The following is a 23,740-nucleotide window of genomic DNA, read 5'->3' as shown; positions in this document are numbered from 1 at the left end:
ATGCATTAATGTTGTCATCACTTTAATGTTGCAGCGGGTAAAGGTGGAGCTCATTTTAACTACTTTATATACTGCTGGGTATTTAAATGTATACATCATAGTTTGATGATTATTTTGTATTAATAATCTAAATCTGCAAAGTAACTTGTGACTATAGCTGCCAAATAAATATAGTGGAGTTAAAAAGTACAATATGAGATGTAATGGAGTAGAAGTATAAAGTAGTAAAGTACAAGTACCTCAAAATTGTACCTAAGTACAGTACTTGAGCAAATGTTCTAGTTACTTTCCACCTCTGCTTCTATCTAAACATCGCTGTAGCCTCTGTCCTCCAGTAGATGGCGCTCTAATACAAGTGTTTGTTTATGTTCTCAGCTTGGCCTTCCACCTGGAGGTGATGCAGCAGCCGCAGCTCCCCCCAGAGAAGCACTGGTGAGTACCCAGTATTTAATACAAACTACTTGACTGATAACGTAATATAGATTAGAATAACAAAAGAATTTAAGTATGCCTATTTGATATAAGTGCTTATATATAAATTTAATCTCATGTAATAAAGAAAACCATGTTTTCCTCATTACATGATCATTTTCAAATATTGATAAATGCTTTATGCCATGATTCTCAATGGAAAAAAATGTAAGTTTTTAAATACTTAAGCTACTGATTGTGTGCAAACCTGTGAAATCAGCTGCTGTAGTATTTGGAGAGAATGAAAGTCGGCATGCTCTTGTCATTCGATGACGCACAGTTGAGGAACAGTGAGTTTGTTATTTTATGATCTAGTGACTTAAAGAAATTTGTTTTCATCTTTTCATCAACAAACTACTTTTCCTCGGCTAATCAGATGATATTACACATTCCCGAGGGAGATCAAGTGTTGAAGGCTTCCAATTAGCAGCCAGTCACTTTAGCACCCACACTGATGTCCCCAGAAGCTCATAATGAGAGTGTACTTTATGTTCCTTGTCTTTAGAGAGTAAAAAGCAGGCAGGAAAGGTCTATTTTAGCAGTCACAATGGCTTCACGGTTGCTTTAATCATGTTTAGTGTAAAACTTTTACCACATAGCTTTGTCGTCTTTAGTTTGGCCCATTGTTTTCCAGTTTGGGTCATGACCCAGAATGTTTTTGTATTAGTTTGCCAATAGTCATAGTCAAACTTTTGTGTCATAGTCACACTTCAAACCTGCAATCCTCCCTGCACCTGCAAAAAACAAAGTTACTCATGTAGTAGAAAAGTGAAATATCATTTTGATGACACAGCACCTGCACATATTGCTTCATTGCTGCATTACAGTTGCATAGTTATACATATCCAGTAATAAGCTATAGAGATAATATGGAATATGAATAATATTTTTGTTCCCCTTTTAACCCAGTGTCTCCAGAGTCCTCATAAGTTGTCCAATGCAAAGCCAGTGACATTTAAAGACAATAAACGTCAGCTGTAGAGCTGCAACAATTAATTGATTAGTTGTCAACTACTAAATTAATCGCCAACTATTTTGATAATCAATTTGAGAATTTTCTTTTTAAGAAAATAAGTCTAAATTCTCAGATTCCAGCTTCTTAAATGTGAATATTTTCTGGTTTCTTTACTCCTCTATGACAGTAAAGTGAATATATTTGAGATGTGGACAAAACAAGACATTTGATGACGTCAACTTGGACTTTGGGAGACACATTTTTCACCATTTTTAGACATTTTAAAGACCAAACAATAATCGACCGATTAATCAACAATGAAAATAATCATTAGTTGCAGCCATAATCAGCTGTTTTTCAGTAATGTGTGAAGGAAAGTGTTCGTTAGACATCGCTCGGCTCAAGCGATGACAACGTTTATAGCCAGAACTTATTGCTAAGTGGGATGGAATACATCACAGGTGCATTCGCCCGTCCTTGTATGGACGCAGCATCCAGGTTATAGGAGTGCTGTATTGTTCAGCCTACATGTCTCAATGTCATTCACCACCATTCACTCTTCATCCTCCCCCCCCATCATCCCTTCATGCCAAGGCTAATTTAATCCTGGGGTTATTGATTGTGGGAGCATTCTCCCAGGCTTTCTTTCAATTTACTTCAATTTCATCATCCCAGTGCGCTTCAAGACTGCCTCCTCAAAAAAGGGAAGGAATTCTTGTTATGAGGGTCCTGATTCGAGACTGGTTGACAAGTCTCCCCGCACCACCACCACCACCACCACCACCACTTCCAACCCCTTTTCTCCTTTCTCTTTTTGATGAGCTGCTCTTTCCCAGTTAAGTGGATTATTACAGTAGGGATAATTCTTGTCACATGGCATTATTTGGATGAGGTGAATAATTGAAATTTATGTCTGAAAGGATTTTATCTGGATGAGAGGAAAGGGAGTGCTGGCAGGGTTGGGAGGGCAGAGAGAGAGAGAGAGAGGAGGAGAGAGAGAGAGAGCACACACACGTTTGTGTAACATTTATGTGCACATGTGCATGTCAGACAAGCCAGTGTGTCAGGCTGGGGACACCAGTCATGTTAACAGGTTCTGACTCACCTCGCCCAGATCAGCAGGCCCTGGCACACTGCACGGCGTGGGCTCTCCTCTGTGGCAGCAGGGCCCAGCTCAGGGGCCGGTGCCACGGCCCTTTGCCACCATCCAGGCCAGAGGGGGGAGGTCTGGACCTGCAGTGAGAGAGAAAGAGAGAGAGAGAGAGAGAGAGAGAGGAAAAAGGGCGGTTGAGCGTGTGTGCTCCATGGTTGACTGGTATACCAGTCGCTGCCAGCCGCTGCCGTTGCCTCTGGCGCTGCTCTTTGCTCGCTTTCACCCCGGCTTGCTTCGTCTCAGTCTATAACCCCCCACCCCTCCTCCTCCCACCTTCCACTCATCACAACCCCTGCCAGTCTCTCGCCGGTGTCTCCCTATAGTCTCCGTGCTCTCTCTCCCTGCAGTGACACCCCACACTCACCCCTCGTCTCCTCCGATCACTCTGCCCTCGTCGCCTTCGCGTCCACCCAAACACATCACAACAATAATTATATGTGTACAAATCCCTCTGATCACATGATACGAGAACAGGGTCAGTTCTGAAACCAGGAAATACGTCAACATGACATCCAGTAGCGTCGGAGAAGACTGAGATATGAGACTAGATATTAGATTTAAATGTTGTATTTTCTTCAACATAAAAAGCTGCATTGTAGTTGCATTAAGTAAATCCTTTTTCTTTTTAAATTATGTGACTGCTCTGAGTGAAATAAAACAGTCCAAATTCTCTGATTTCCAGCTGCTTAAATGTGAATATTTTCTGGTTTCTTTACTCCTCTATGACAGTAAACTGAACATCTTTGAGTTGTGGACTAAAACAAGACATTTGAGGACGTCATCTTGGGCTTTGAGGAAACACTGATTGATATTTTTCACCATTTTCTGACATTTTATAGACCAAAGAACTAATCGATTAATCGAGAAAATAATCGACAGATTAATCGACAATAAAAATAATCGTTAGGGCTGCAACTAACAATTATTTACATTATTGATTAATCTGCTGATTATTTTCTTGATTAATCTTTTGTCTATTCAATAGAAAAAAAGCCTTTTTAATTTACCAAGTCCAAAATGACATCTTAAAATTCCTTGTTTTATCTGATCATCAGTCCAAAAACCACAGATCATATATGACAAAGAAAATAAGGATGCACCGATCTGACATTTTCAGTCCTGATAGCAATACCTGGGGTTTGTGTATCGGCCGATACCGAGTACCGATCCGATACCAGTGTTTGATTGATAAGCTGTATGCCTCACTGTCTGGAAGTGACTGGGATCATTCTTGTAAGTGTAAGGCAACTTCAGGCTTAACTTAAACTTTGCTTTCTTAACTTTGTAAAATAAAAAAAAGAAACAAACAAACACATAGATATAAATGTATTGAATGGTTATTTATTATTAAAATAATAAATCACACATCAGCAAATTGTTCAAAACTTAAACAGGAATTAAAATTCCAGTATATAATGTATATAGTATATAAACATAGTTTGAATAGATTGGCTTCATTGTTGCTGATATCTGATCCAGCTATTTGAGTCAGTATCGATATTGATATCCGGTATCGGTGCTTCTCTAAAAGACGAGCATCAAATCATCAGACTGCAGTCAGTTTGTCACTGATTTTGATTGTGAACATCCAGAACAAGAAAAGGGAAAACCACAACTAGACAGTAGATTTAGGCCTGTCCTTTACTCTCCACACACTGAAAAATCACAGGCCCCAAATGAAAGTGCATACGTTTGTCACAAGCGTGTGGTTGATGTGTGCATCGGGAGGTGCATCTCTACCATTTGCACACCTCTGTGTGTGTGCATGTATAGTGTTAACCGAGTGTGTGTGTGTGTGTGTGTGTGTGTGTGTGTGTATTTAGGTTTGGGGGTTTTAGTACAGCAGAGGGAGGGTGGTAATGGGAGGGGGAAAAGAATTGTAAGAAGAACATCCCCGGTCTCACAGCAACTTCAAAAGCTCCCCTTCCCCAGGATATTAAGCGACTGTGATGAAAAATTTAGCAAGCGTTAAATAAGCCGCTTTGAAGTGATCTGTTTTGGCTCAGCAGTCTCCAAATTTCCGTAGCCCCTCTGCAATAGCCATCACACTATAGCGGGGGGGTGGAGAGGTGGAAAGGGAACAGTGTGTTAAGTGCAGGAGTTGCGGGGGACCTGGCAGGTTGGCAGAGGACGTGCCAACAGTAATCGGTCCAGCCAGCGTCATGAAGGCTCTGCCGCCGCCGCCGCCGCCACTACTGTCCCCTGTTGTCTTTTTCTGTTTCTTTTTCTCCTCGTTTCACCTCGCTCTCCCTCACGGCTCTTCTGCTGAGCCCCACGAGACAGATGTTCCTCATATGTTAGCGCTAAAAAAGAGATTTTTTTTTCTTCACTTGTGCGTGGGTGTAACACAAATGTAACACAGTGGTGATACCAGGAAGTCAGAGGTTACTCTCGGGTCTTGACTCAGTTATTTTTTTGTCCTTAATGACTTCCCCCCATGGAGCATGTGTTAGTGGAAATATACAGTACGTCCTTTTAACACCAGTCTATCCACCGCGGATTATACCGGATTATACGACTGAAGTGAAAATACAAGTTCATTTTAAGTGATTTGAACCGTTTTACATTCCCACCACCATAAAGCAAAAATAACAAGAAGCTAATCTCTTATTCCATCATTCATATTTCAATTCATTTCGCATTCATCACTTTCAAAACCATTATTTTAATTTTTGAGGACTCCAGGTTTCAACACGCCCCAAATTAATTATTGGGGCAGAATAAGAAATGGGAGCCGGTAATGAGTCTGGTATGGTAACTCCATTCTGTCAAGAAACTAGGCTACCATTTAGTTAGTCGAGGGAACCTTCTCTGAGATTTTCCTTTTTTCCTCTTTGCTCATTACTTTAATTGTAATTGTAATCCTTTATTGGAGCTGTCTGCAGTAAAGGAGAGTTATGGTCCGAGTGGGGGCGCGAGCCATGGAGATATTTCATGATTATTGGAGAAGACGGTCACTAGGTGGCAGCCACTAGTTCGGCCTCGCTGTAATTACTGGGTGGGAAGTGATGGCGAGAAAACTACTGAATGTGTGTGTGTGACTGTGAGGGTGTGTGAAGAGAGATTTTTCAGATTCGAACACACTCCTTGAAAGAGAAAAGTCGAATAAATCTGATCACCTGCCATCTCGCAGTCAATAGATTCAGCATCCTGTCACGTTGACTGTAAACATGCTCTGCAGAAGCACAGAACAAAAAGGCATGTGTGGAAGGCATCAATCTTCATATTTTTATGTTTAATTTCAAACTTTTTTTTTTTTTGATGTAGGATGTGGTGATGACATGAGATCCATTGCATTTTATTTCCCATGCTCAATATGTTTACATGTGAAACATCATGCACACCACAGTTTGTTTCAGTGGTCGTGGTGGAAGTTTTCTCTTTTTGAAAAGCTCAATTCTCTGTTTCTCAACGTAACGCTCATTGTGCATCATGCGCTGTTTGTTTCGGTGGTTAATGATACAGGAAGGGCCCTCCATTTTATTGTTGCTGTGTTGCACTTTTTCCCCCTCCTCGCCCAACCCGGCAGCCGGCCCTCCTTAGAGGACTCTGTATGAATTCTCACTGTCATGTCCAAGGACGAGTGGCGCAGGGTCAGCTAATTGCTTTTATGATTATGATTTCACGTCAGATTTATCGTGCATGCTCGGAGCACATCTTCCAGGTCCTGCCGACGTTGCTGGCTCGGATAGGGGTGGGGGGGGGAAATGAGTTTACAGCTTCTGGCTGTGACTTCTTGTTTAAGTGCAGGTCACACTTTTTGACTCATTAGAGATGAACGCGGCGGGTGAATCACACACAGGCTTTTCCTGTAAAAGCCTCTCTTTTCTATGTCGGTAACTCGACTTGTTTTTTCTCGTATTTGGCCACAAAAGAGCTCTTCTTTACTTCAACATGTGTGAAAGTTTGGAGGTTATGAGCGAGGGATGACACAGACAAGGATTTCTGGTTTTTGAACTTTTTTTACGAGCCATAAATCTCTCATCTTCGTTTCTGTTCGCAGATGAAATCATTGCTCTTATTCCCCCTCATAGTATGCCAGAGTTATCAGTCGACTTTCTTTTTGATGTTGGTGACTTTTTTTTCCTGATGGTTCCTCCCAGCTCTTTGAAAACGATGAGCACAGATGAGTCCAACCCTTTTTATACGTTTTATTTATTTTGTGGTTTCTGCCTCATGTGCTGAGCCGGACTAGAACCCCCCCGACAAATAGCGCCCTTTTGATTTTTCATGAGAGCATTGAAAAATCCTTTAATTCACTGTAAAGTTCATAGTAAATGAAGAAGAAGCTGTTGTCAACCGCGTGTCAATAATACGCATATTTTATGTAGATAGAGTCTCATGATGTCGTGGCCCCGTGGCTCTTGATTTGTTGCAGTAATTTGACCTCGCTGTGACCTTCCCCGGCTGGGCCGCAGTGTGACTGGTGACAGATGCAGCCTGGGAATATGGTTTGGATAGTTCTCCAATGCTCGGAGGAATGTTAACGCCAGTTTTACCCAAAGTTCATTCTGGAGACACATGCAAAGTCTGTGATTAAGCCGAATTCAATGAACTTTAATGAATACTTAGGGATTTATTTGCAGGGTTTTCGTCTCAGCGAGTACATTAATGTAAACAGCATGGTAACAGAGCTGTAATTTCCTATTCTCCCACAATTTAGTGAACTGTCATAATATGTTTACTTAAGAAATGATAGAAATACGACACCGGTTTAATTACAGCGCAGTCATTTTGCCTCAATATACTTGGGAAAGTGGCCTTATTGAGCCGAGCTTCCTTTATACTCTTCCATTCTGCTTTGTAATTACTTCGGCTTGATTTATCGTCTTTTCTTTGTGTTTATGGTTGTAAACTGCTCGAGTGAGTAACTTGGTCTGAGAGTGGCTTGTCTCCTCGCAGCGAGGCTGGAAATCTCCCGATGAATCTGAGATGTCTCCGCTGTCAAGACTGCTCACATCGCTCTCAGCCTCCAATGTCACTTTCAAGGCATAATTACACAAGTTGTGTTGATTAGTATGAGAAGCAATTACGCCGGCTTTCCGCCCGCAAATGGAGAATGTGATGGCTCTTGATTGACAGGAAGCATCCTGGCTTTAATAAGTAAATGACTATGGTAATTCAGGTACTGAGACCCTTTGATTTGTCAGCATCTTTCTAATTTTTGTGATGTCCTCTGATTTTAATGAACATGAATTTGATTGAATCCCCCTTCATTTCCCCCCTTGTCCCTGCAAGCCGTCCGTCTGTCTCTCTCTCCTCCTCTCTGACCAGCGAGTGCCCCTCACAAGGGAGCCATACGCTCTCAGAGCCATCCTAAACAATCCTGCTGCCGCTGCTGAATTATTTCCTCGTGAATGAATTCCGTTGTGTAAAAATAAAAACAAGAGAATAAATGAACAACATGCACATTGTGGCACATCCATTCAAAATGCTTTTTAGCACATGGAGGCTTTACACGAGTGTGGGAAATCAGAGGAAAAATTATTTGTAATTGACACTTTGGGGAACATTTTTTTCTCTTTTTATCTGGCTTCCCAGTAAGTTATTAGCTGTTAATTTGTCGGCAAGCTCCCCTACAGCGCCAGAATATTTGTTCAAATGCTGGGATCCCCTCAGTGCATTTGTAACTACACTTCTGAAAATGCTGCCCTGTCTAATTATGTAATATAATACTGCCTTTTAGGCAAGTTTCTTTTAATTGAATAATATTAGTTCTAGCTCAGCGTAAGCTATTAGAACAGCAATGCTTTAAAGAGCTCTTTATACTGCATAAAATACACAGTAGTCTACTGTAAAATAAGGATAAAACAATCTACTCCTTTTATATATGAAACAATGTTATCGATCGTAAGCTTTTACACTAAGATCTGTGTGTTTTTTTAGATTTTTGAATTGAGGCCAAACATTTAAATAATGCTGGAATGTGATTGGCCCGACCCTCCGCCTCATATTTCTTTTCTTTGTTAACCACAGTTGGCCTAATCAAGTAATTCCCTGTTTGTCTTAGTAACCCCCTATAGAGTCATACATGCATAAATATAATAAAATAATTTGCTCTTGCACTCCCTAGCCCAGCTGTAATTTATATGGATTGAATGAGTGCTGCATTGTGGAAAAGCACGAGTGGACCAAATGCTCGTTTGTCACCTCTAATAAATGTTGGAATGTAAATTATGAAGTTATGCTTCAGATGTAAATGCACTTTATTCCAGTCCTTTAATGTAAACAGCCCACTCCAATACATTAAGATGGGTGGGGGGGAGGGCAGACTTGGATTTTTGACTGTTTTCACAATCAATAATAAACACAAAAGAGCCGAGATGGGGAACGTTATAACATATCTGCTTCATAAATTATTGCATGAAAGCAGGCTTGTACAACCAAAAATGTAAATACATTAATGTTATTAATAATGTAGTGACTAATAGTTCTATCAGGACTGTAATAGCAGTTTAATGGAATATGACAGCAAGAATGTATTACACTTCTTACACTTAGACGGGACCTCACATGACATTTATCAGGGATTTCTGAAACAATTTTTTTGATTATTTTGTTAAGTTAATTGCTTCTTTTTCCCCCCAACGTCTTCTCTGGGAGAGGGGCAAAAAAAAAAAAAAAACTGGTAATGGATATTAATTAATATGTGTCAGTTTTCTGGGTTTGATTAAAAATAATGAAAGCAAAATGCTAATGGGATTTCAGTAGTTTCTCTGTGTGTGGCGCCCTGAGATTGTGGCTTTATCAGGGGAATCTGGAGAAAAAAAGAAAAAGAGATAGAGGGCTACTCTGCAGGCTATAAAAATTAAAGTGACGGAATACAGAAACTGAGATAAATTATCTTAAAACCAGCAAAAAATAGAGCACTTAAGTGGAAATATTGCACTCTAATTAGCCTAACTTTAGATGTATGATACAGGGCGGGGGGCATTACTGTAAAGTTTGTGATATAATGGAAAGTTGAGCTCTGAATGACGTTATCCTCACCTGCACATGACGGAGTTTTTTGTGAATCATTTCTGACAAGTTGCTGTCTTGGCGGGTTGTTTTTTCCGGCCTACCGCGATGTGTTTCAAATATATATGGTTGTTTTCCAGAAACAGGATGCTTACAAAGTGTTTTTTTTTTTTAGGCCTTTCATTTAAATTAGACGCTCCTCATGCTTTTTTTAAAATCGAGCTACACTTCACTTGGCGCTGATTACAGCTGGGACAGTCTCAAGCCTTCATCCGTAGTCCGCTACAGTCAGCATGGAGAAGAAACCTCTTTGCCAAGACTTCTTTGTGTCTGTCTGCAGCCTTCAGCAGAAAGAGGACTTGTAAAAGCTATCATTAAGGTGGGGCACAAGTGTAGACCAGCAGTGAAACACAGGCTGGCACAGTTAAAAAAAAAAAAAAAAAAAAAAAAGCAACCGTAGCCACTTGCACAACTGACAATTATCCAACACCTGGACTGGCTCCCCTCCCTGGCATGTGCGTCGAGACTGTCGACTTCTTGTTAATGCAGTGATTAACAGGAAGATTGCATTTGTTTTCCTGTGCAGCTCTCCTGGCAGCGGCGCTTTGCTTTCTCTTTGATTAAAATAGTAGACGGATGAATGCATTGTGGCTCTGTCATGAACTTCAAAAGAACGGGTGAGAATGAGATGATAGAAACGGAATAAATAGAATAAAGGCTGAGAGGCCTCTTTGTCCCCTTACACATTGTGTTTACTGTGGAATTTTGGATTTTTAATCCTGCGGAAAACTCTCGTTGGTTATCAGATTTTAAGTTATTTACTGTCGTTACATGACTCCTGTCCGTCCCTCCTCACATCTATTAGACTACGTCATGCCTTTTCTCCCCCCCCCCCCGTCCGCACCGTGTGGGAAAGTAGTTTTAGGTATCATGGGGACGAGAAAAGGGGGGAAGTGAAGGGGCTCCGTCAAACAGCCTGTACTTTTGAAATGCAGAGAGTGGCATTGTCATGTGTTTTCTGTGTCAAGGTCGACAGAAAATGTCAGAACAGGTGCGCGTCTGCTGCTGAGCTGCTTGCCAACTCAGCCCCTTTGCTGTAACACGCCACCCCGTGTGACATTATCGTGGTTCGCTGTGGGTCGTCTCTCCGCTCCTCTTTCTTTCGGAGGAGCCCGGTAAAACATGTATTTTTCCCCACCCTGTCACCGCGCGAGTTGATGCAGAGTTCAGATGGGTGTCGACGCCTAAACTTTGACCACTGCAACTCTTGATTGTCGCAAAAAGTATGGGTGCTGACATTCCTTTCTGATTACTCCTTTTTTTATTTCCTTCTGCTGTTTTTATGTGATTAAATCTTCCCCTTTTAGGAGACTTTTAAAGGAGAGTTCTTTTAGGTTAATTATTGGCCTTCTCAGGAGGAAGACAGAACAATAAGTACCTCTAAAGAAAGAACATACATGCAGGAACATTGCGTGACATCTGGATGGAGTTGTATAGGACTAGGTGTGCTGATTATATGCTATAATTGTCACGTTGCATATTATTTACAATCTGCAAACATGTTGCAAAACCTGAAAATTCTGTCTGAAGAGGTGGATTATGTTGAGGTGTGGCATAAACCGAAATGTCACACACACGCTTTATGACATTTTATAACCCATGAAATCTCCAGCGTGTGTGTGTGAAGCCTCTACCGGCTCAGAAAGGTTGAAACGAAGCATTATTATCCGATCTGACGAGCTGTCGTGTTTGTATCCTCTCTGGCGTCGGGTTAAACGAGAAGAAAGAGAACTGCTACTTCTGCGACCCCGATGAGTGTTGTTTTCTGACGCTGTCAGCACCGCGCTCCCTTTATGCTTATCCTACTCTCGAGGTTAGATTCTTACTGGCAGCTGGAAGCCTCCAGAAGAAGGAGAATTGGCCAACATTTTTCTTTGTCACTTAGTGTGATCAGGAACAGACTCTGCCTGCTCTCTTTCTCCAAAAAAACAAACGAAGGCCCACCGTTTTCCTCCCTCGTACGACGGTGATTTCACTCTGACTTTATCTGCCGCTGTAGATGTGTGGCCCATTGTCTTGGCAAGTGTGTCTAAATGTTTCTGACAGGTCTCAGTGAAAGACAGGCCGCGAGGGTAAACTGTCAGGCCCCCCCTCTCCTTGTGACTCCACCCGTACCACCCCTCGCCAGTAGATGGCGATGTTAATCTTCTCTGGCTCCTGCTCTTGCCTTCATGCATCTCCCCGTAACACCATCCTTCTCTCTGTGGCACTCGCTGAGGAAAGAGGGGTCTCACCCCGTGTGGAGGGGTCATGCCACCAATTCCTGGCCCCCTTTTGAAGACCATGAAATTGCTGATCCAAGACGCACGATTAGTGCATTCCGCCTATTGACTGGAGACGGGTTGACGCGCGATTATAATGTCACTGGAATGTCACAATCTGCCTGGTTGTCTCTGTGAGCGTACTCTCATCCGGTGGCAGGGTGTACCCAAGAAGGAATAATTTGATCAATAAAAGGACACCTCTCTCTCTGTTGTCACCGGCCTCTCTATTCTAGTTTTATTAGTCAATTTGGCAGGCTGAAAGGACTGCACACAGAACCCATGCCAACTCGCTGCATCTTCACTCCAGCTCACTGCTTTATTTGCATATCGCAGTGAGTTGCGTCGCTGTGTGTGCGTGTGTATTAACAGGGCGTGTGTGTGTGTGTGTGTGTGTGTCTTTGGGTGGGTGCTGCCTCGGTGAGAGGAGCAGTTTGGATCAACAGAGGAGGATAGGCTTGTCACTGTAAGTTGCTCGTGACGGAGGCGGCTCTTCCTCTTGACACCACAACACAACTTCTGTGGTGTGTCGCTCGGACACAAGCTTCACGTTGTTTGCTGCCGGTGCCGCTTGTGTTTTGCCTCAATCAACTAATTGAATGTGAAAGGCTTGCGGGGCCTTCGATGATATGAAGGACAACGCACACGGAGCAGTGGCAGTTTTTTAAGAAAAGCCTTTGTGTTCGTTTATGTGACTCATAGCCGGTTGCTTCTGCCATTTCTGCTCACAAAAGAAGTTTCAAATGTCAGTTAAAAACTTATATTTCAAAATGTTTGAATAGTTTTTATTGAGCTTAGTGTTCCTTTTTTTTTTTTTTTTTAAAGATTTACATACAATGATTTTATAAGATAAAAGGAAGTGTGTAATTTGTCAAGTTTTTATGAAATTCAAGTGATGATGAGCAACCAAACTTTTTTTATTTCACTTTTGATAACACATGTGTAAACCACTTAAAAGCACATTATAATTAGGGATGCACCGATCCAACTTTTTCAGTCCCGATACCAATACCTGAGCTTTGTGTATCGGCCGATACCGAGGACCGATCTGATACCAGTGTTGAATTAATAAGCTGTGTTTGCCTCACTGAGTGGAAGTGACTGGGATCATTCTGTTATGTGTAAAGGCAACACCAGGCTTGACTTAAATATTGTTTTCCTAACTTTGTAAAACAAAATGTAACAAATAAATGCATAGATATATATTTACTGAATTATTTATTATTCAAATATCTTCAGAATTTAATGCAGCAACTAATTGGTCAAAACTTAATTAGGAATTAAAATGCCAGTATATAATAAACGTAGAATTGAATTGAATAGATCGGTCCCATTGTCACTGATACCTGATCCAGCTATTTAAATCAGTATTGGCCTGATATCGGTGCATCCCTAATTTATATCATATCATTTACCTTTGTATCATTTATGTTTTACATAGATGTCCCACCACTTTGACCCAAATATTTCCATGAGGGAAAAATATGTCTAAAGGACTTGTGTCCTGTATGCCTCAGTCATTCTTTGTGTGTAAGGCAACATCAGGCTTGACTTAAATATTGTTTTCCTAACTTTGTAAAACAAAATGTAACAAATAAATACATAAATATAGATAAATAAATTGTTATTTTTTTATTAAAATAATAAATTGTACACCATCAACTTGGTAAAAAATCTTAGAAATTAACAGAAATTACAATTCAAGTGGAAACGTTTTTAATGCAGCAACAAATTAGTCAAAACTTCCAATATATAATGTATATAAACATAGAATCGATTGTCCCCATTGTCACCGACATCCAGCTATTTGTATCAGTTATCGGCAGATATCTGATCCGGTGTCTGTGCATCCCTAATTTTTAGTTTTTGTTCATTTAAAAAAATTGTACACAGTTATTTTGTGAAATAAGATAAACTAAATATGATTTTTTTTTATCTGAAGAGAGTCAGCAAACAAAGATCCAACACATTTTTATATTTTTATTGTATTTAAAACATTTTTTCATGTGCTTGATTTTTCATTTCTTTCAACAAAACTTTTCATACGCAACACATTTCGAAAAAAGTCAAAATACAGCCACATAATTTAGCACATTCCACTGGTCTGAAGTTGCATGTTGAGCGTTCTTGTGTTAAGTAACGCTCTCTCCTCCATACCAAAGAGCATCGCTTGTCACAGAATGTCATCATTGACTGTAAAAAGAAAAAAGAAAAAGCAAAGCTTCGAATTACAGGAAAGAGGCACTGCATTAAAGAACAAAGGAGATCGATGGCAGTACATTAAATTTTATGCGAATGAAAAAAAAATCAACTAATTAAAATTGATTACTCCTGCTTTGTAAATGTGTTTCTGAATTAAATTATTGTATGAAAACATTTTGACCAATCGAGGAGCTGAGGAAGTATCCATTACTGGATTGCAGCTGAGAAAGGGGCTTGAATGTTTTGTGGTGGCTAAGTAGTTTGTTGTGCTCCGCTGCGACTCCCCCACTGCTAAAGTGCCATGGGTTAATCTCTGATGACCCTCATCTCTCAGAGCCGCTCCAGACTCACGGTTTGGGCCCTTTTACCTGAATTAAAAGGAATTTGCGGTGCTATAGAAGTATTTTTGTCCAAAGTGGGTGAAAGTGAGGTGTCACTGGCGGAGTCGCTGCTCTTTAGTCATCGAGGCTCTCGGGGGCTCTCAGGGCCCCGCTGGGGACGTCCTTATCTAAACAGTCATCTGTCTCGCTAGTTTAGCAAGGGCAACCCCAGGCAGCACGACTGACAGTTACACATTATGAAATGTCAGACTCGGCTTTATGCCGTATCTCTCAAACTAGTTTTGAATTGGCTGCGTGCCACGTGTTTCTCTTCAGGTTCAGATCTCACGAGAATAAAAGAGAAAGCTTCACTTTGTTGTTGCCTCGTCTTATTTTTAAAACGCGCTGTTTCTTCATGCTGCACTAAAAAAATTGTATCTTGTTTATCCTGATCATAAAGAGGCTGAATTATTTTCTTTAAACCCCAACCTTTTAAAAACATACTTTTTTTTTACTTTGTTTATGAAGGAAGTGAAGCAATCACATGACATCAGCATGCATACCTAACATATGGAATCATAAAACACAAGTATGTGGCTGTAGTTTTGCAATATGTTTTAAAATCATAGTAGAGGGGAATGAACTTTTCTTTTTTCTTGATAGTCTTAGTAGAACTCCCAAGGCTGTATTAAGTATATTTATCTATACTACTGCACAGTTTTTACAGTTTAATGATGTCCTCAAATGTACTTTAGCCCCCAGTGTTTCTTACCGCTGAACCTGCTCAACTTTTCCATGTTTGTGATGACAGCGCTCTGATAGGGAAACGCTTCTGAATGGAAAGTTTAGTCTGTACATGCAGTGGACTTGAAAAAAGCTTGATTTCCGTCCACCAACCCCCCCTCCCCTTAAAAAAATTGCATAATGTGCTTTTGATGTCATGATTGTAGCCTTGCCCGTGGCTCTAACGCTGACACTGATACAGCGCTGTATGTTATTTTTAAACCTTTGCAAAGCAAAATGTCAATGAAGTTTTCCATGGCCCCTTTTTCATCTGTGTTGATCTGTAAATTTCGGAAGTTACACTCGATAAAGATTGACTCTCATTCAGAGAGGAGAATAAGAAACAAAACCAAAGCACGGTATTCATATTTACTGCACCGTTCTAACATGTAAAAGTAGGTTTAAAGCAGCTCATAGTTTGTCAGGAGAAGAAGAAAAAACTGCCCATGTTTTACTCCTTTTTTATCAGATTTTACTAAAGTTTTAATTTACTTTTCTCACATTGTAGCTTCTCTGAAAAGCAAAAGAGAAGAAGACACAAAAAGTTCCTTTTAGTACAGTCATTGTCAGACCGGTTCAGCTCCCGCAGAGCAGTCGCAGCTCCTGCAGCGTCTGAACCAGAGTGGATGTGGAGGGTTGGCTAAATGGTCGGGTCTGCACCTCACTTCCTGATGTCTCTCAGGGTCAATAATTCCCTATTGCTGCTCCCATGAGGCCCTTACTTCCTCTGCTAAAAGGTCACATCAAGGCGGGAAAGATGTCACAATTAGAAGGGCATTTAAAGCTGCTCTTTCAAAAAAGATTAAAAAGCACTGCCGGGCCACATCAAGCAGACGGGCGACTAAAGGAAACACAATAATTGCATTAAAACTTCATTCCTTTCTGGCCGGGCTCTGGTATCAGGAAAGGTATTGGGTTAAGTCATTTAAGACAGCTTGGCCCTCCCTGATAGCAAATCATCCATGAAAGCACCAAATTAATATAGAGCTTCATTTTTCGCCGTCTCTCACTTTCTCTCGCTTTTGGTCCTTCAAACGTGTGTTTGGGGGGTGAAATTTGAGACCGGCCTAACACAATTTTTGTTCATGTCTATCAGTCTGTTATTATATCAGGCTCATATTCTCCACAAATGTACAGGCCGGGGCAATTTGGAATGAATTGATTCACACTGAGACTGAATCCTATACGTGCTAATGATTTCCTTTTAGCCCCTCCATTGTACCCCCCCACCCAACTTCTAGTTCCATCATGTCCTCTCAATGTCTTCATTGTTGCAGACTAAATGTGTACATATACCTTTTTGTGGTATAGATGACCTGGATTAAGATGTTAAGTGCACAGCAGTTTATTTCTCTGTGGAAGTAGTTTGATAACTTTTGAGTTATTTTTTTATGTTTTGTTCCATGATACCATGACACGTGGATGGAAGTTTAGTTAAGCCTTTGGCTATGAAGGCCCACACGGCCCATTGTGTCGCGTCACGTCGCCGTTGTCTTGGCCGTCAAGTTGCATTTGAACAAACTGCAAAGATGACAGCCGACGGCCAGTTAGTACATACGTTCTGCGCCTGCGTGAGAGGAAATAACTCTCCACACAGTAGGCGGCGGTAGTCTGTATTCATCACTCAAAAAAAGGGAAACAGGAAGACCGAGGACGGCGGATATACAAGCCGTTGTTATGATATGTACACGAAACAAAGCAGCGTTTTACCGATCATTTTCTCACCACCCTCACTCACCACTTAGCTTCATTCCAGATGGTCTTGTCGTTGTGAAAATATCCGTGTATTGGAATGATCAGATGAAATGAAGATGAAAAATGCCCTTTTGACTTTACTTGCTGGCTCGCTTTCCTCACGTCCGTTTCTCTTCTTGTGCACTGATTTGTTTAAGCTGAACAGCCAATCGGAGGGATTTCTTTCACCGACGGGCTCCGCCGACGATTCAACATGCTGAATCGGCCAAAAATCATCATGATCCGGATTCAGGAATTTTTTTAAGGATTCCGATCAGCCAGAACATTTAGCCCTCTGGGTGTAACTGATGACGCGTTGATGATGCATGACCCCGCCTCTTTCCTTCAGAGGGAGAGAGCGGGGGGTGGGGGAAAATTGTAGAAATTACAGTTGAGTTTGACCAAAGCTCACTTGGTGATTGTTGGAAAGAGTAACAACGACAGTTTTAGATGAGTTTTATTTTGTTTCTGTCCGGTTCGAATAAAGTGTTTTACGATGCTACGCTACGTACAGCTGATCTCAAGATAAACAAAAATACACGTGGATGATGACGGCGAGGGGAGAGTCAATCATACTCGGGCACCTTGGCGAAGGTCTGCACTCTCGAGTGCCATTCCAGTTATGAATAATAATGGTAACTACGGTTGGTAAAAAGTCGCGGAGCCCCGGGTATCCAGCAAAAGTCACCACAAAAAAACGCTAATGACGTTGGCCGCTTCTCCGCTCTGAGTTGAATTTTTTTCAGTTCGAGGTGTTTAGGGCACTCCTGTAAAAACGCGAGGCGCACAGAGCAGAAAGGAAAGTCCCAGTTGTAAATGCTGCATTTTGACCTTATTTAACGCTTTCCGTTCAGAGTAATTGTTTGTTAACTGCTGGTTTGACTCGGCTAAAGTAATTAAGACCGGAAAACAAGAGTCAAAAAATCATTTCTTGTGAGGCGTCTTTTAAATCTGTTGTGGTTCAAATGTTGTTGTTCTAAATACTGAAACTTCCTGTAACTTCAAACACTGAAACCAGCCACAAGAACCAATCATCGGGCGTACAGTGTGTCGCAGTTTCAGTATAGAAAGTCTGAATGTCCCAACTGCTCTGATCCCGAAACCCCAGAATGCACATTTGCAAAAACATCCATAGGCCTTACTGTAGTTAAGTGCTGTTACTAGTTAGAGCAAAAATACACAACTGGTTACATGGATTCCCTCGGCCGTCCAACCATGTGGTTCGAACATAACTGGATTTCACCCTCATTTCTCACAATTCAAAGGTATCGCAATTGTAATTTTCAGACGTGCGCAGTGCAGAAGTCTTGTCCAATTCAAACTCAATAACATCGCTGTAATCTTGTCCGTTCATCAACTTCACTCCCTTTAAGTGTGTTGGTTAATGTTATCTCTTCCTATGATTGAGTTTCTGCCTCTTTTTCGGCTTTACCTGACACTTTATTGGTTATCCGGTTTGTAAAGATTATTGCTCTTAACATGGAGCACTTTGGTGCATTAGCAGTCAAAAGATTTACGAGAAGCTTTACAAAAGAGTCGTTGATTTAACCAACAAAATAGTTCTCCAAAAAGGAAGGACATTTTTTTTCTTAATTTTAGTTATTTACACTGCCAGCCCCCAAATGTGCCTTGTAGTGTTATCCATTTTACCCCCCTAAAAGCCCAGTTGTGTGCTACCCAACACTATAACTGGGATGATCCATAAGTCAATAACAAGACAAGACTGAAATCTCTGCAATGTGGTTATAATTGATTGAGATGTCTGGGTGGAACTTGTGCAAAGCATCTATGTCATCTGCTAAGAAGTGCACTTTTCCTCTCCCTGAAGATCCACCACTACAGTTTTAACCAAATGGACATTTGCTTCATTAGTTTGCCGCTGAGCTAGCTGCGGTCCTCGCTAAGATGTCATACTTACGCCAATTAACATTGACACAATCTTTTTCTGTCTATGTTGTGCTATTGAAATTTTTAAGAGAATGTAAACAAGGTTTGCTCATTCAGCATATTCCTCCTCTATTAGGTCATTACCTCTCACAGGGCCGACATCACTCCGCTGTTTACTGGAACAAATATTAGAATATTAGATCTCAGTGTGTTTATCTGCCTTTTACCACACAAGTAGTCTCATTGGCTCGCTTACTTGAACAGTAAGAGCTTTTGCCAAGAGCAGGATGATTTGGTCTTGTTATCAAAGGGGATATTTTCTCTGTGTTTTGACTGTATCTTTTGGCCCAGAACATCAGTTTGGGGGGGTTCACCATGCAAATGGTTTAATCTGCTTGTCACAATGAAGGTTCCGGGTGACTGACTTTAATAAGCCCTCAGCGTATAGAGATACAGGAACTTCCATACCGCTTGCGTAACCCATATGTACATCAAGGTCACGCTAGTGTCACAGTGAAATGGTAGATTAGTGTCTAAATAAATGCTGCCAGCATCTCTTGGGAATGAATCTGGCACCTTTTGATAAAATTCACTATTGAAGTTACTGCATTTGTCTTAAAGGAACAGTGTGTAACATTTAAGGGGATCTATAAGAAGAAATGGAATATATTATTCATTTGTGTAGAAGAAGTAAGAATTGTTGCGTTTTCATTAGCTATGAATGAGCCCTCCATATCTACACAGGGAGCGTGTCCTCTTCACTGAGTCCGCCATGTTGCAACACCATGTTTAGCACAGAACGGACAAACCAAACACTGCCTCTAGAGAAGAGCCATTCACGTTTTTACTAGGGCTGTAGTCACATTTTTTATCTGTTCAAAATGTACCTTAAAGGGAGATTTGTCAAGTATTTAATACTCTTATCAAATGTATGTATATATTTATTACTGGAAATCAATTAACAACACAAAACAGTGACAGATATTGTCCAGAAACCCTCACAGGTACTGCATTTAGCATAAAACAATATGCTCAAATCATAACATGGCAAACTGCAGCCCAACAGGCAACAACAGCTGTCCGTGTGTCAGTGTGCTGACTTGACTATGACTTGCCCCAAACTGCATTAGATTATCATAAAGTGGGCATGTCTGTAAAGGGGAGACTCGTGGGTACCCATAGAACCCATTTTCATTCACATATCTGGAGGTCAAAGGGCAAGGGACCCCTTTGAAAATGGCCATGCCAGTTTTTCCTCGCCAAAATTTTGTGCAAGTTTGAAGCTTTATTTATCCTCCTTCGCGACAAGCTAGTCTGACATGTTTGGTACCAATGGGTTCCTTAGGTTTTCTATGTTTAATATGATACCAATATTTCCCTCTAGCGTCAAAATTGAGTCCGCTACACATTACCGCATACTTGGAAAGGGAGGAGTGAGTGGAGGGATATTCAGTTGGTTGCAATCTGCAACCACATCACTAGATGTCGCCAAATCCTACACACTGCGACACATTGGTCATTTTAAACAATTATTGCCATATAAAATGATGGCATTTTAATTTGGTTCAAACACTACAGTGTGCCTTGGATTATTTTTGAATGAGACTTGCATTTTGTACTTTGAATAAGAACAATACACCTGACCCAGCAGCGCTTCTACTCCTTTAAAGTAGACCTACAATATAGTATACTTCTGCAGCAAGTCACTGGATGCTGCATGGTATTTTCATGTGTGTACCTAATTAGAATAAAAGTGTTATTAAGCTTTTGAGCGTATTCATAGTCTCCTAGAGAAAAAGTCAAATATATACAGAAGTTCCTTAAAGTTGCCTCCTCTGCTGTACTGTGTGTGTTTGTCACAGAAATCTCTCTTTATTCAGCCTCCCTGCCACACCTACCCCTTGGACAAGTTTAAACTGCAATTCTTTTGGATTGAAACAGGTTCATAGTATATGCAATGCATTACCCAAAACGAATTACCACTGGCAGGGCGCTCAATCACTTTGTATCTTTCAACACTAAGAGAAAAGAAGAGTAATCAAAACCTTTCAACCTATTAGAGGGATGACTTTTACAATTGAATCACGGGGACCACAGGTGTGATAATAAGTCATCTAAACCTCCCCTCCAGTGTCTTTCCCCTTTCTCCGTGTTCTTACATATTTATCTATTTTAGGAGGCGCCACTTCATGGCGCCCACTTCAAATTTATGTTTTAATGCCATTTGAGGATGATTTTTTTTTTTTTCTTCTCCCTCCAATTCTTGGAAACGCATGCTGGGGTGGAAAAATTAAGGTGCATCTCGAAGGAAAACATAATAGAATCGATGAACGCAGTGCACTTAAAACTACTGATGTTCTGATGCTATTTAACGTTCTAGTGCATTAACGTTTCAAGTCATTACAACATTCAGGCTGGGTGATTTGATCATGGCAGGTTTTTAACTGGAAGAATTACTGAAGTTTTTCAGCCTAGGATTCTCAAGTTATTAGATACAAATGATCACCTCTGCATTAAGTATAGATTTTCTTCCACTGCGCACTTAAGAATGGAAGTTTGTCTTTAAGAGGGTAATAGCAAATTAAGCTCCATACTCCATTTGTCCGGCACTCTTGATGGGCTAATTTTATAACTGCTGATTTGGTCATTCCCCACATTTAGCTGGAAAGTGGTCAGGTGGTCTTCCTCCTCACTGCTGGGTGTGTGTGGGGGGGTCTTAGAAGCAAATTGAATCCATTTTTGTCTGGATTTATAATGAACCTTTTTCCTTAAAGAAGGTCTAGACTGTTGTTTGGACTGTTAAAAGCATCACTTTCCTGCAGAGCAGATCTTCTTCCTCTCGCATTATCTCGTTATGAGGAATTAAATCACATTTCGTCTCTTCACAGATTACCACCGCAGTCAAATTTCTACAGAACCCAAAAGTACGTGAGAGTCCCTTGGCCACCAGAAAAGCCTTCCTGAAGAAAAAAGGTGAGACATTTGTGATTTATGTTGGAGGCAATGCAGGACGCCTTGAAAAACGCAATGTATATTTGTCAGAATATTGTATTAACATTATTATCCATATGTGTTTGTTTACAAAAATGTGGTTGGCCCTGGATGCACACACTGTCCTTTTTTTTTTTGTTGGTAAGATTAGTCTATAAGGGTCAAAGGTTGCGGCTGTAGCTCTTTGCCCTGGGGGGTCTGACAGGGGTCGATTTAGCTTCAGAGTGCATGATTCAGGCCCTGTGAATAAATGACACACCAGTTGGGATGCTCCTTTGGGTTCAGGAAAATTAATATTGACAAACTCCCTCTGCATTTTCAATGGAATTATCAATATTGCCTTCCAGCATTTTAACCCTTTTACTTAATTTAACTGTTATCGTAAATTTGAGGCGTGACACGGGGAGGGTTTTTCTAAGCAGGGACGGTGGAAATGTTTGCTGGCTCTTCAGTTTTTCTTTGCAATCCATTGAGATTATTTCTGACACATTGTTTGTGCAATAAAACTCGCAAAAAAGCTTTATTACTCTGAACTAATTTAAGTCGGTTCAATATAAAGCGGCGGTGGAAATGTGCAGGGTTGTGCCGCGTGTTTCTAACAGTCGCAATATGTGCAGGGGGAGAGTACGTGGCTTTACCTCAGATAAGCTCTTTGTGGTGAGTATTTTTTATTTCGGCTCTTCACAAAACAGTTCAGTACTTGGGGGACTGTACCTCTGCAGTGCTGGGGGACTTTGCCTCCAGCATTAGAGAAGCCAAACAGTGAAAAGTGAGCCTAAAAGCTCCATGACAGGGGAAGGTAACCTGAAACCAAATCCATGGTTGCCGGCTGCTACTACACACATCTCATGTGGCTCTAATGACTCTTGATATCTTTTGAAAATTTCTTTTTGTCTTTTGCGTCTCGTTATTGACAACTAAGGCATGTTCATAATCTACTGTTGGATATCTCAAATGTAATAAGGCTTCATCAATACCAAATGATGTCATACCGCGCCACATTTTTCTTCTTACTTTGTTGTAAAACTCCACGGAGCTCCGCTATCCAAAATGGTTTGCTCTTACTGCACTTTAAGTCCATGAAATATGTATGACGCTTTAATGCAGATTTATTTTGGAAAGTCCGTTCCACTGTAGATCTAAACAGGAACCCTCGATTTGCATAAGGGCATTGATCTCAGGGAGAGAGAGAACGAGGGAGAGAGGGAGGGTAAAGAATGAGAGACAATAGAGCAATGAAACACTAAGCACAAAGTATGTTTGAGTAGCACTCATATATGCAGTATTCATAGGATAACTCTTGACTTGCATGGTATAGTCACACAACAGTGAACCTGGAAGTCCTGTACATTCATACTTGAGCTTCCCTGAGTTGTTTCAGGAAAGTGTTTCTGCACACTAATTTCAACGTGAGAGAAGTGTTTGTAAATGTTTATGATGCAGGAAATTATGTCAGGAAAAGGCTCCTGGTTAGTTCCACCTTGAACCTTTCCGTTAGGGGTTGGAATCACCAGAGGCCCAACGATACCATATAATTAATTAATATATATAATTTATTACGACATGCTTTTATTGCGATAAGATATATTGCGATATATTACCTTTTTTCAACTGAAAATGATGCAGTTTGTCAACATCTGTTTTATCTGATAAGATACAGTTTTCACTCTGTTCATGTCAGAGGAGTTTTCATTCACATATTTTGAGGTCAAGAGGTCAATGGACCCCTTTGAAAATGGCCCATCCAGTTTTCCTCTCCAAAATTAAAGAGCACCTATTATGCTTTTGTGCCTTTTTGTTATGTAGTTTTTTGTGCATGTAAAAAATCTGCAAAGTTACAAAGCCCACACCAAAGGAAGTTACTCCTCGCCCACAGAAACGCTGCTCCTGAACTGCCTGAAACGCCTTTCTCGAAGTCCTACCTTTTTCTTTCGTAACGTGGTGATGTCACCAAGTAACACAT

General features: G+C 40.8%; 1 protein-coding gene across 2 annotated transcripts in view; it reads left to right on the top strand.

The window, feature by feature from the left end:
* The window catches only part of pex14 (peroxisomal biogenesis factor 14), a 69,574-nt gene that overhangs the window by 11,290 nt on the left and 34,544 nt on the right, over positions 1-23,740 (top strand). For both annotated transcript variants that reach the window (XM_037772606.1, XM_037772605.1), the window contains exons 3-4: positions 376-432; positions 21,675-21,759. In XM_037772606.1, the coding sequence (XP_037628534.1) occupies positions 376-432; positions 21,675-21,759 (142 nt within the window). The remainder of the gene's footprint in view (positions 1-375; positions 433-21,674; positions 21,760-23,740) is intronic.

This window comes from Sebastes umbrosus, chromosome 6 (assembly GCF_015220745.1).
Source record: "Sebastes umbrosus isolate fSebUmb1 chromosome 6, fSebUmb1.pri, whole genome shotgun sequence".
In the NCBI taxonomy this organism is placed as follows: Eukaryota; Metazoa; Chordata; class Actinopteri; order Perciformes; family Sebastidae; genus Sebastes; species Sebastes umbrosus.
The sequence above is the reverse complement of the archived record's forward strand: the minus strand, read 5'-3'. Positions and strand labels throughout refer to the sequence as shown.